The sequence below is a fragment of the Dendropsophus ebraccatus genome, chromosome 1 (genome assembly GCF_027789765.1).
Source record: "Dendropsophus ebraccatus isolate aDenEbr1 chromosome 1, aDenEbr1.pat, whole genome shotgun sequence".
In the NCBI taxonomy this organism is placed as follows: Eukaryota; Metazoa; Chordata; class Amphibia; order Anura; family Hylidae; genus Dendropsophus; species Dendropsophus ebraccatus.
The window spans coordinates 118,334,772-118,347,590 of NC_091454.1; the positions used below are offsets into that span (position 1 = coordinate 118,334,772).

A 12,819-nucleotide genomic window follows, 5' to 3' on the forward strand; every position below is an offset into this window, starting at 1 on the left:
TCATATATATCTTAAGGACCTTTTAGACAGCTCTACATGGAGCAGTCTTCGGAAGCAAACCAGTGACGATCAGCGAGATTGGTGCGAGATTGCAGTGCGTTCAGGAACAAGCAATCACGCGTCTCTGTATCCTTCGTGCGGTCATTTAAATGTATTGTTGTTGGCCGGACATGTCAGTTCTTTGGGCGGATGGTGGAATGCACATGAGACGTCCTATTGAATAAATGGGACAGGCAGAGCTTCAAGTGGAATTCTAGCTGTGGACTCCGCTTGAAATTCAGTGAAAATTCCATAGTGTGACTGGCCCCCTACCCTCTTGGTATTATGTTGTTTTTCTCTGATGTGGTTATTTTCTGTGTGTCTAAACTAAATATTGTTTTTAGGTAGTTATGTGCTTTAAATCTAGAATATTCTTCTTGTATAATACTGTATATTATAGTATTTGGTGTTAAACCAGGGCATAATCCTATTTGCAGTTTCAGTGTTGTCTGCTGATAGTTAACAGGTTCTGTAATAATCTGTTTAGGGAGCTGCAGGATATATATATCAAACATTAGGATGACATCTGTATATAACAGTTAGGTTAGAAAAAAAAAAGCTCCACTAATCAGAGAATCACATCTGATCTAATTATATCCTGATGGTAATTAACAGGGAAATCTGTCTGTGCAGTTCACCCACAGAACACCCATTTCATAGAAAAGCCTTTGTTAAGCTTTCAGATAAATGCTATCAGAGCACCGAATCCGACCAGCACAGCCCTCTGCTGTGCTCTATACTATCACCTTTTGTTACATTTTAATTGAATAGAAAAAATGTGTTTCTAAGGGTGTGTTCACACAGTCATTTTTTTTTTTTTTATTTCAATTATTGAAGCCAAAGCCTGGAACAGATTATAAATGGAGGACAAGTCAGATTTATTCCTGACTTTGTTTTTATTAATTGCAATTAAAAGTCTGAATGTGTAAATGCGTGAGTTTCTGTTTTTTTGCATACAGTATAGACAAATGTGAAAAACATCTTAGTCATTCCTATACAAATACATATCACCCAGGTGCATATATGGGAGGACATTTATTAAGTGGCGCTGGGCATAAATTTTGACGTACATGGTCATAATGCAGATAATACATTATTTACAACTCGGCCATCAGCACTGCTCGTGCCAGAATTGAAAAGTTGAGTATTCAAAATTATTGTTGTGTGGATTTGGATACAAGGATTAGCGACCTTGTTTGTGGACACTCACCCTTTTGTACATTAAAGGTAGAAATGCTTTGCAAACAAGAGGAGCCTACACTGACTACTGTGTAATGGGCATTGTGCCTCGGGAGTAGGAGTCTGCCAGAGTAGTGCTAGTAGAAAATATCCAATATAGTTACAGATGTGTCCATGCTTATCTTTTTACAAATTGTGTTTCTCACAATAGAAATGTAATACACTTTAGTGACATACTGTATTAGCAAATCCCTAAACAGGCTGCAGTTTACCTCACAACCAGCAGCTAGCCACATATAGATTAAGGCTGGGTTCACACACACAGCAAATTTTAGGCAGTATTTGGTCCTCATGTCAGGTCCTTATAGCAACCAAAACCAGGAGTGGATTAAAAACACAGAAAGGCTCTGTTCACACAATGTTGAAAGGGAGTGGATGGCCGCCATATAAATGGTAAATAACTGCCATTATTTCAATACAACAGCCGTTGTTTTAAAATAACAGCAAATATTTGCCATTAAATGGCGGCCATCCACTCAATTTCAACATTGTGTGAACAGATCCTATGTTGAAATTGAGTGGATGGCCGCCATTTAATGGCAAATATTTGCTGTTATTTTAAAACAACGGCTGTTGTATTGAAATAATGGCAGTTATTTACCATTTATATGGCGGCCATCCACTCCCTTTCAACATTGTGTGAACAGAGCCTTTCTGTGTTTTTAATCCACTCCTGGTTTTGGTTGCAATGAGGACCTGACATGAGGACCAAATACTGCCTGAAATATACTGTGTCTAAAGGGGTTATCCATGAGTAGAAAAAAACGCAGCGACTTTCTTGCAAAAACAGCAACACAATTGTCTCGAGATTGTATGTGGTATTACATTTCAGCTCTATTCACTTTAATGGTACGGAGCTTAAAACCATACCCAAACTAAAGATGGGAGAGATGCTGTTTCTATAGGAAAGCAGGAGTAGTTTTCTAACCTTGGAAATTCCATTTAAGAAAGGAGTATTATGATGTCAAAGCTGTTCATCTAACGCCACTCATCTTGGGATATTCCAAGCCAAGAGGAAAGGTAACGAAGGACACATCTGTATATTCCCCCTCATTATTGGCAGGATTACAGCATTGCTTACTATCATGGAGTTTATGGTATACATGTTGCAATTCCTCTGTAAATTTTACACGGGCCGATTATTTTGCAATAAGTCGTTTGAATTTTATAGATAATGTTCTGGTTTGAACGCAGCAGTGATCAAATGACTCAAAACAAATTGTTCATATGTCATTGATCGCATCTTTTGGCTGACCTTAAAATCATTGTTTATCGTTCTTGGTTCTTTCAGTGTAAACACTCACTGTTCACGATATATATTACAAATGCAAATACAATAATGCAAGGGGCTAGGGGTTGGACCACTAAATGTGTTGTTTTTTTACTGGCTAAAACCAAATACAGGAACAGGTTCTTTTTTCTACTCTGCAGCCATAGCATACACACACAGCCTGCTGCAGCCATTGCACACATACACACAGCCTGCTGCAGCCATAGCACACACTCACACAGCCTGCTGCAGCCATTGCACACATACACACAGCTTGCTGCGGCCATAGCATACACAGCCTGCTGCAGCCATAGCATACACACACAGCCTGCTGCAGCCATTGCACATATACACACAGCCTGCTGCAGCCATTGCACACATACACATAGCCTGCTGCAGCCATAGCACACATACACACAGCCTGCTGCAGCCACAGCACACAGACACACAGCCTGCTGCAGCCATAGCATACACATTCAGCCTGCTGCAGCCATAGTACATACACTTACTCACTCACAAACACACACAGCCTGCTGCAGCCATAGTACATACACACAGCCTGCTGCACCCATAGTACATACACTCACACAAACACACACACACACACAGCCTGCTGCACCCATAGCATACACACACAGCCTGCTGCAGCCATAGTACATACACACAAATACACAGCCTGCTGCAGCCATAGCAGACACACACAGCCTGCTGCAGCCATAGCAGACACACACAGCCTGCTGCAGCCATAGCAGACACACACAGCCTGCTGCAGCCATAGCACGCACGCGCACACACACACACACACACACACACACACACAGCCTGCTGCAGCCATAGCATACGCACACAGCCTGCTGCAGCCATAGAACACTGAAGAAAAACACCACAATGAGGACAGAGGTTACTGCTACACTACTTATGTCTTCTCCTCCTCCTCTATATTACACAGGATATCTCCATATTACACTACTGCTTATATAAAGTCATCCAGCATCCAGGAAGAGAACAGCACAGATCTCCCCCCACACAATGGACTTTTCTAGCTCAGAAACAGACTGCCAAATAGTGACTGACAACCCTTATCTAATAGGGCCAGTAGAATGTTGCTCATAATATATATTCATGAGCAAAACTTATAAAATTCGTATCAAAACTCAATTCTAAGATTTTTTTTTAAATTTGGAGTCGGTACATTTTTTCCGACTCCAGCCAAAACTAACTCCGACTCCGACTCCACTGCCCTGGAAAGGACACACAAATATTAAACTATGCTTCAAATTCAAGTTTTAATAATTATACAAAATATACTCTGAATTGGAATAAAAGCTCTGTAGAACGTACTTTAATCTCCACGGTCACTTATCAACAGTATATCTCTCAAAATTATCAAAAATGTTAAAATAAAGGATTCTCAAGGCCAAATAGGAGATGTACTTCTAAGTACCAAAACAATATCTATCTCCATTATAATATAGTAAATAAATGTATATTGCAGCAGTTCTCAGCCTCCGTAGCCTGGCAGAGGGATCAGTGCACAGCATCTTTTGTATTAGCCATTTCCACTCAAGTCCATCAGTAAACAATGCAATGCAAAATTGCAAATTTCTTTATTCCACAACGTGCAGTTACATCTTAGCTGCAGTATGCATGAGAAGACGCCTGAATGCAATCAGGTGAGTACAGGTGACAGCTGTTTTGTGCTGGTCTGGAGAAGGGTCTGGAAAAGCATGAAACAGCTTTCACCTGTACTCACCTGATTGCTTTATGGCGTCTTCTCATGCATACTGTAGCTAAGATGTAAGTGCACATTGTGGAATAAAGAAATTTGCACTTAGTGGCAAGTGCCTTATCCTTCTTCATTGATACTAAATGTCTATTTACTCTTCCATCTGAAATACAAAACAGATACATTCCACTTTCTTTATGCATACCACCACTACCAAATAAAAACCATTTGCCCGTCTTCGCTATGAAACATTTGACCATTAAAGGTATTATTTGTAATGACCATGTTTATTAAGTGTTGAAATTCCAGGCATGGTTTTCAGATTTTTCTACCACATCCTTTACTGTTGTACTGTGAATAAATACTATGATCATGAACTTGCTTTTTGCTTCCAGTAAAATTTAGTGGCACCACTCTTAAACAGGTCTCTGTAGCACTTACATACTTTATAGACCAATGTGAAAGCTCTCTATAAACATTTGTAAGTCATTTACAGATCGGTGGACTTTTCTGTTAAGGTGACGTGAAGAAATAACAAAAGGAAACTATGAATGGCAAAAGCATCACATATTGACAGATATTATACTGCTTGACATTCTAATTTTCAAAGTGTTGCTTCAAGCATTTCTTGATAAATGTGAGTTTTAGCAAAACAACAAGTCATAATCTAAATATAATAAGTTTATAAGAGCTAAGACAAACAGCCACAAAGTAAAACATCACAAATGCTCTCACATTCAGTCTCATACATCTAGTAATCTCTAGGTTAATTGTTTATTCAGCCTTCTAAAGCCAGTAATCTCCATGGACTAAGTGAGCGTGAGCTGGTTAGTCCTCCCTGGTCTTCAGTCACTCTAGGGCTCCACCCGTGCTACAGGACTGGCATTGGAAGTGGTTTCAGGAGGAGGACCTCCGATGGTTTGAGCATCACTCTTCTGCTCCCTGTTTGTGTCTTTGTTTTTTTGCCCACATCACCAGTGTTGATGGTCTTTGGACTCCTGTAGGAATTTTTAAATCAAAGACAAAAGGTTATACAAACATCAAGCTCTTATGTCTCCAAACAGGGGATAGTGGCTTATAATAAGTGGCACTGCCTTTGCTATGTGTATATGTATGCATGTCTTTGAAGGGCATTTTAGATTGATAGCTTATTCACAGGCCATTAATATCTGGTCAGTGAGGTCATAACAACAGTCACCCTTGCCGATTGATGTTATTTTAAAGGTTAGTGAATATATTTTTTGGTGTAAAAGCATACAAGCAGTCTTAACAGAATTAACTAGGCAGAGCAATACAGCAGATCTCATTGGAACGTCTGAGAGAGAATATTAATTGCTGCCAAGCTTTAATGGCAGAATGTCTATCCAAAACCGTAGCAGTCAAGTTGTCGTTGAAAAAGATTTCCTCCTGTTGAGACTTAATTGATCACTGAGATATTTTTAGAGAATTGTGACCTTTATAAATGTGGAGTTATAGATGTTATAGCAGGTTTACTAATCCTTTATAACCTAGCAAGGAAGTAGAGGAGGCTAACATGCATAGTATTCAACAACAAAGGCGTATTATATCAACATTCTGAGTTAAACCTACAGAACAAGGGAAATTGAGCAAATAATGGACGCAGTATTTGAACCTTTACTGACCCTTAGCAGAAGGAGAGGAACAACTGCTGTTAGTCATTCTCCTTATAGCAATACATGTGTTATGCCAATGGATGTTTAGGAATGTGTTCCAAGAGTGGGAAAAGGTTACAGGTCTTTCCTAGAAAGCATATGAGTTCCTGAAGAGCTTTGCTGACCTGTTCTGTGTTTATATGGCTTGCCTGCTGTGTAATTGTTCAACTGGATAGATATTCTGACACAGAAATAGATATTGGCCTTTGTATAATGTATTAATAACTTTGACAGAAACCCATTTTTCCATACTTTCCTCTGGTTACATTTACAAACTCATATAGTTAAGTTCATGTACTTAATGTTAAAGAACATTTGTGTTATTTTAGTTTTTAGGAGAGCATGGAAAAATGCTAAAAGAAAAAAAAACAATTCTTTTCTCCAGAGTACCCCTTTAAAGAGGACCTGTCACCCCCCCATGCCGGGGTGACAGGCTCCCGACCCCTGTTAGATCCCCTTATGCTCACGTGATCCCGCCGGGTCCCGCTTCCTGAGCCGGTCGGGTCACCGAGATATCAGCTCCCGAAGCCCGGCGCGCACACTGATGAGTCCGATGCCCATAGAGAATAACGGAGCATCGGACTCCACATTCATTCCCTATGGGCGTCTGACTCTCCTGTCAGCGCACGCGCCGGGCTTCGGGAGCTGAAATCTCCGTGACCCGACTGGCTCAGGAAGCGGGACCCGGCGGGATCACGTGAGTATAGGGGGATCTAACAGGGGGTTGGGAGCCTGTCACCCTGGCACGGGGGGTGACAGGTGTCCTTTAAGTAAAATTATGTAATGTATGATATGCCATAAATATTTGGTAGGTAGGGGCTTCCCTCTGGAATACTTACAGTGGAATTGGAGATCTAGGGACAGCTTTTAAGAATCTTTAGAGCTAATGCCTAAAAGCTGCAGGAACCACATTATTTAAAAAAAAATCAACAAAATAAAAGCTGCAAGAAAGCCATTACCTTTATTACTATAATTTTTGTGTTCTTTATTTTTCCCTTTATTCAAGTCAATGTACTGTGCGTTGAAAATGCAATGTTTTTGTAATGAATTTGCAGCAGATTTAAATTTTCATGACATCTTATAAAAATCATACATTAGTGAATTTGATTTTAAAACATCCCATTACATTTATATGGAAGTATTTTTGATAAACACTTGTAGATTACACTTTGTGCTGAAATTACAGTCTCCCCACATCTTTTTCAAGTAGAGCAAAGGCACCACTCTGTATAACTTGCAGTGTCTATCCACATGTAGGCTATGTTCACACAACGTGAGAGACCGGCCGTTCCGTGACCTCGCCCGGGTCACGAAACGGCCGGTCTCCGCACGGATCATCCAGTATCGGCCGGATGATCTTTTGACCGCAGGGTTCTGATGCGGGCGCATTAGCGCGCGCCCGCCCGCCTCAGGACCTCCCAGAGCACACAATGCAGCAAGCGGCCGGGGCTACTCGCTTCATTGTGTGAACTGACAGGGTTTCCTACGGCCGCAATTCATTGAATTGTGGCCGCAGAAAACTGACATTTCAGTTATTTGCAGCCACGTATGGGATCCCGGCCGGATCGTATGCGATGTGTATATGCTCCGGCCGGGATCCCACAGAAGATAAGGCTATGTCCACACCATACAAAGTACGGCCGTTGTTGCCGATGGCAACAACGGCCAGACTTTTACGTAGTGTGAACATAGCCGTAATCAGTATAATGCACACTCAAGAAAAAAAAAAAGGAACCATACACAACTGCACCTCCAAAGTCACAGTTAGAAATTTGCTGTTTTAAATATCATCAAAGTATCGAATGAATGTGTATATGCACACTTAGGCCATGGTCACTCATTGTATAAACGTCGGCCATTCTTTGACCTGGCCAGGTCAAACAATGGCCGATGTCTGAGATGTTCACTCGGCCGATACTGTGGTTAAACTGTATTATGTTATGTAATAACAGTGTGATACACAAGCCACATAGCCACATGAGGCTTGCTGCTTTCATTGTACTACTTCTGACACCACCGTACCATTACTACAGCAGTCTTGGATTATGTAATCAGTGATAGGCCACTTTTGCCTTCATTTGCCAGTAGTGGATCTTGATGATTTGCATGCCCAAGTGCCTTCAGCATGGCAAAACATTCCTCAACAACCATTAATAACCTCATTGATAGCATACTAAGGTGTGTAAGTTTATATACAGTATTTGTACATGTGGTTCTAATACTTAACCCCTCAGGACACCCCCTCAGGACTGGACTGATTTTGGCTTACAGGACCAGAGCCCATTTTTTAAATCCAACCTAACTCACTTTATGTGGTTGTAGCTACATGGTGCTATAACTTTTCTTTCCGATTCTGAGATTTTTTGGGAACAAATGCAATTTTTTTATGAAAAAATGACAAAATTAGCATTTTCTCATTAGCATTTGAATATTTTCTGCCACTCAAGTTAAACCACATAATAATTTTATTGCCAGCATCGCTACACACACGGCAATACTAATTATGTGTACTTTTTTATTTTTTATTTTCCAACATGTATTATTGTATTGGGGTCTATGGGGATTATTTGTGAATTTTACTTTATTAACATTTTTTTGTGTGTGGGTTTTTTTTTAAAACACTTTAGCGCTTTAGGCTGAGCCTGATCAACCACGATTCAAGAAGCCTCCTGACATCACAACAACCATCAGGGCTGTGCAATCGCACTGCACAGCCCCAATTGGGAACAAAGTGAGGATTGTCCTTTCTTTTAGGACTATAAGGGCTTCAATCGCACTGATCGCAGCACCTATAGGGTTAACTACCGAGATCCGGGCCTGGTGGCCAGCTACCACTGACAGCTGGGTCCCCCTGCGGATGACATAGGCGCAGCGCCTGCGCCCATGTCATCCCTGTGACGTACCGGCACGTCCATCTGCCAGAATGTTATGCAGAATAGGATGTGCTGGTAAGTGATTCGGTGGGAAAGGGTTAATACTGAATTAATCACCAACAAGTCTATCGCTCCTGTGGTTTCCATGATTCCACAACTTTTAGTGTTTGGTGTTTCAGTTTAAATGTTGAGGATTGTAGAATAATATGGTTTCAGATCTAATAATACAGTACAGTTCATTCCCAAAATAAATGGACTCCCTCAACTTAAATCTTAGAATCTTCTATATAAAAATTGTAAAATTCTAGTCCACCTCATTTTATGTTCCTTACTTTGCTAAATATTACAGAACCAGTACTGAGCTGTTTTCCTGTACTATAAATAGGGGTATGTTTAAGATAAGTAGTTACAGAAGTAAATCTTATAAATTGGCAAGAAGTTTGAAAATTTAGTAGAGTTGGCAGCTGCTCTAAATAGAAACACTTGAATGATCTTTTGTTCTAACCTTCTCGTTTTTTTCCCCTTAGAATCCTACACAAGTTGGAACAGCATTGCAAGTGTTCTACAACCTGGGAGCTCTAAAAGATACCATTAGCAGTGTTGTGGATGGTTATTGCACAGCACTTGATGAGAATATCAACAACGCTCTTGATATAAAGGTTCTAACACAAACCTCACAAGCTGTCCAGAGAGGTATGAAAGCAATCTTTACCACTTTAAAGGCAAACATTTCAGATCAGCATTGTTGCAAAGTGTGAAACATGAGTGTTTATCTTGCTAATGTATGAGTTTCTATTTTTATACTGTATCATTTTGTTTTCCTTCCTGTTTTTATGCTAAGCATATTATTTGAAAGTGGTGTGTTTGCTTAAAGCGTAACTATAATTTAAGTAGCCAAAAAATGAAATTCATCAAATAAAAAGCCCATGTGTTACCCTTTAAAAAAAGCCCCAAACTGTGATGATAGCTTGTGCTTTTGCGGAGATATCCCTAGTTGTTTGGCTCAGAAGAATAAATGAATTTTTCTTCTGGCTGAGAGAAAGTGGGTGTGGCCTATCCCTCATCTCCCTGGCTGCATCTCTCCATTCTCTGACCAGCAGCTTAGCAGATGTATCACACACAGTGGCATCAGATACAGAGCCCCAGCATACAGTATCACAATGTAAGATTAGATACAGAGCCCCAGCAGATGTTATCACACAAAGTGGGATCAGTCACAGCCCAAGCATACAGTATCACACAGTAAGATCAGATACATAGCCCCAGCAGATGGTATCACACACAGTGGGATCAGATAGAGCCCAAGCATACAGTATCACACAGTAAGATTAGATACAGAGCCCCAGCAGATGGTATCACACACAGTGGGATCAGATAGAGCCCCAACGTACAGTATAACACAGTAAGATTAGATACAGAACCCCAGCAGATGGTATCACTCACAGTGGGATTAGATACAGTCATCTGCTCTCATTAAACTGTAGGATAATGTCAGCAATGGAGGTGGGGGCACCTGCTGCAGACCTCTGATAGTGAATGTTATATGTACTATGGAAGGACTACAGCTGTGTTGTGCTGGGACTTGTAGTCCTCCCCTCAGTGACTCACCCACACTCCCTCATGCATTACATTGAAATCATGGCTAGCATGTCCCCCCTGGTTGAAGCACTGGGTACTTGTCCCTCCATCCATCTCCTCCCCTGCGCTGCTCCTCACACAACACAGACATCAGCTCTGCTTAGTGACCTCTGTGAGGGGAGGGGGGAGAGCGTGCTGCTAGGAGGTGGGGGAGGAGGTTTTGTTTCTGTCTGTGTCAGGGCTGTTAGTAATATTATATCTGTGCACACTATTGGGTGCAATTAGAACATCAGTAGATCATATTGTAATATTAATTGCACACCGTGAGACAGTTATCTTGCTTCTTTCTTATTTTATTCCAATATGTATACACAAAAATTGGCTCCGCAATTAAGCACATGCATTCTTGTATAACAATTCATCCATAGAACATATACCATAACGGACGTTTCGGTCTAGTACGGCCTTTTTCAACTGGTATACATTGGTGGGTGGTAGGAATAAAGGAATGCCACGTGGCTATAGATGTAACAGTCGCGGCCGCGTCTCCATAGACTTACGTTACATTGGGTCTCGCAGTGGAGAAGGAAACTATGGAGATGCAGTGAGAACCGGAAGCCCGTTCCAGCACCAGATTTAAAATAGATGTACATTAGAGAAATTGTACAGTGGCACAGTCACAAACATCCAGACAGTTTCTTATCTATTTCAGTAGTTCAAATGAAAAGTTACAAATATTTGTGCAACCTGGATGTTTTGCACCAAAATTTGCAACTTTTTGTACGCCCTGCTCACCTGATAGGTGAGGCAAGGCAAAAAGAGGACACATTCTCCCCTTATGCCTAACTTAGGCTACGTTCACATCAGCGTTTCACCATCCAGCACCATTCCGTCTACCGTAAAAGTTGGAGTAAACAAAACGGAAACTGGTGGATCCATTAAAATCCCCATAGATTCCCATGATACATTAATGTGCTCCGTTTGCCCTAATTGTGCTCCGTCTGCATGCAATCCGTTCAAGATCCATTTTTTTTGAACGGAGAAAAAAATTGTGTTTGCAGTATTTTTCTTTCCGTTTAAAAAAAACGGATCACGAACGGAAAGTGCACTTCCGTTTTTTTTTACATTGTAGTCAATGAGGACGGATCTAAACGGAAGGTATTTCTGTTCACATCCGTTTGTTTTCATCCGTTTTTGCACTGAGCATGCTCAGAAGCAGCAAGAAACCAAAGAAGAAAAATAAACTGATAGAAAAACGGATGCTGACTGATGCAAACGAATGCAAACTGATGTACAAAAATCATTTTTTTTTAAGCCAAAATACAAACGGACCATTAAAAAAAGATGAACATTTTGCAATCAGTTTGCATCAGTCTGCTCATCAGTTTATGCTCATCCGTTAAATTAATATGGACGGATCCGTTAGAAAAAAAGAAAAAACCCTAGTGTGGCCGAGCCCTTACCGTGATTTACATTTGGAAGCAGACTCATCCAAGCTGTTAAAGTGTACCTGTCGTTACACTTTTCAAAATCTAAATGAACAGTTTATGTAAAATAAAGCAAGTTTGCATTATACATTCTTTTTTTTTTTGTTATGCTGTAAAACAAAGCTATACTTACTTGTATCCAGGTCCGGTCTTCTGAAGGCAGCTTTTTAGTCTTGTGCTGGTGGGAAAAAAAGAGACTAAACACAGGAAGGCCCAACCAGTACAGAATGTCACGGCTCAATGTGTCTGTCAATCACATGACTGCCTTCCCTGTGAGCGTGCAGATTACCTGGAAACATGGGACTTCCTGTCTTTAGACTCTTTGAGAAAAAAAGAGTCAGAACACAGGAAATGTTATAACAACATTATAAAAATAATGACAGACCTAGAGAAAGAACCCATGGCTTGCATTAGTGTAATCTCGGCTTTATTTAAAAAATAACACCAGAATGTTGGTATGTAATTCGATCAAACCATATTGCCTCATGTACTGTATGCAGGTCTTCTGGCCCTACACTAATACAACACTGTGCAGGTCAGCGACCGCCAACCCCGCAAAGCAATCGCCAAATGGGAGGGGGGGGGCACAGAATGGCCCTGCAACCCCACTGTCACAGGACCAAACCCAAGGGCCCCCCACACCCTGCAGGCATTGCCGGCAGAGAAGGCGGACGCCAAGCAACACAAGTGTGAACAAGGTGTTACTACTCACCAATGCACCAGCAGGTAGAATTGGAGAAATAGGAGGTACTTACCATATGTGCACAGGTGCTTCCTGCTAATTGGGGTCACATGGGTCTTACATTGCTTGGTGTGGTTGGCGATTGCTAACCGGCACAGTGTTTTTTTTAGTGTAGGGACTCGTGGGCCAAAAAACCTGCACGCGGTACATGAGGCAATATGGTTTGATCAAATTATATATCAACATTCTGCC

At 41.0% G+C, this 12,819-nt stretch overlaps 1 protein-coding gene across 1 annotated transcript in view; it reads left to right on the plus strand.

The window, feature by feature from the left end:
- Nucleotides 1-12,819, plus strand: part of COG5 (component of oligomeric golgi complex 5) — a 225,643-nt gene that overhangs the window by 125,438 nt on the left and 87,386 nt on the right. Inside the window, exon 8 of the mRNA XM_069977427.1 lies at nt 9,348-9,513. Within this exon, the coding sequence (XP_069833528.1) occupies nt 9,348-9,513 (166 nt within the window). The remainder of the gene's footprint in view (nt 1-9,347; nt 9,514-12,819) is intronic.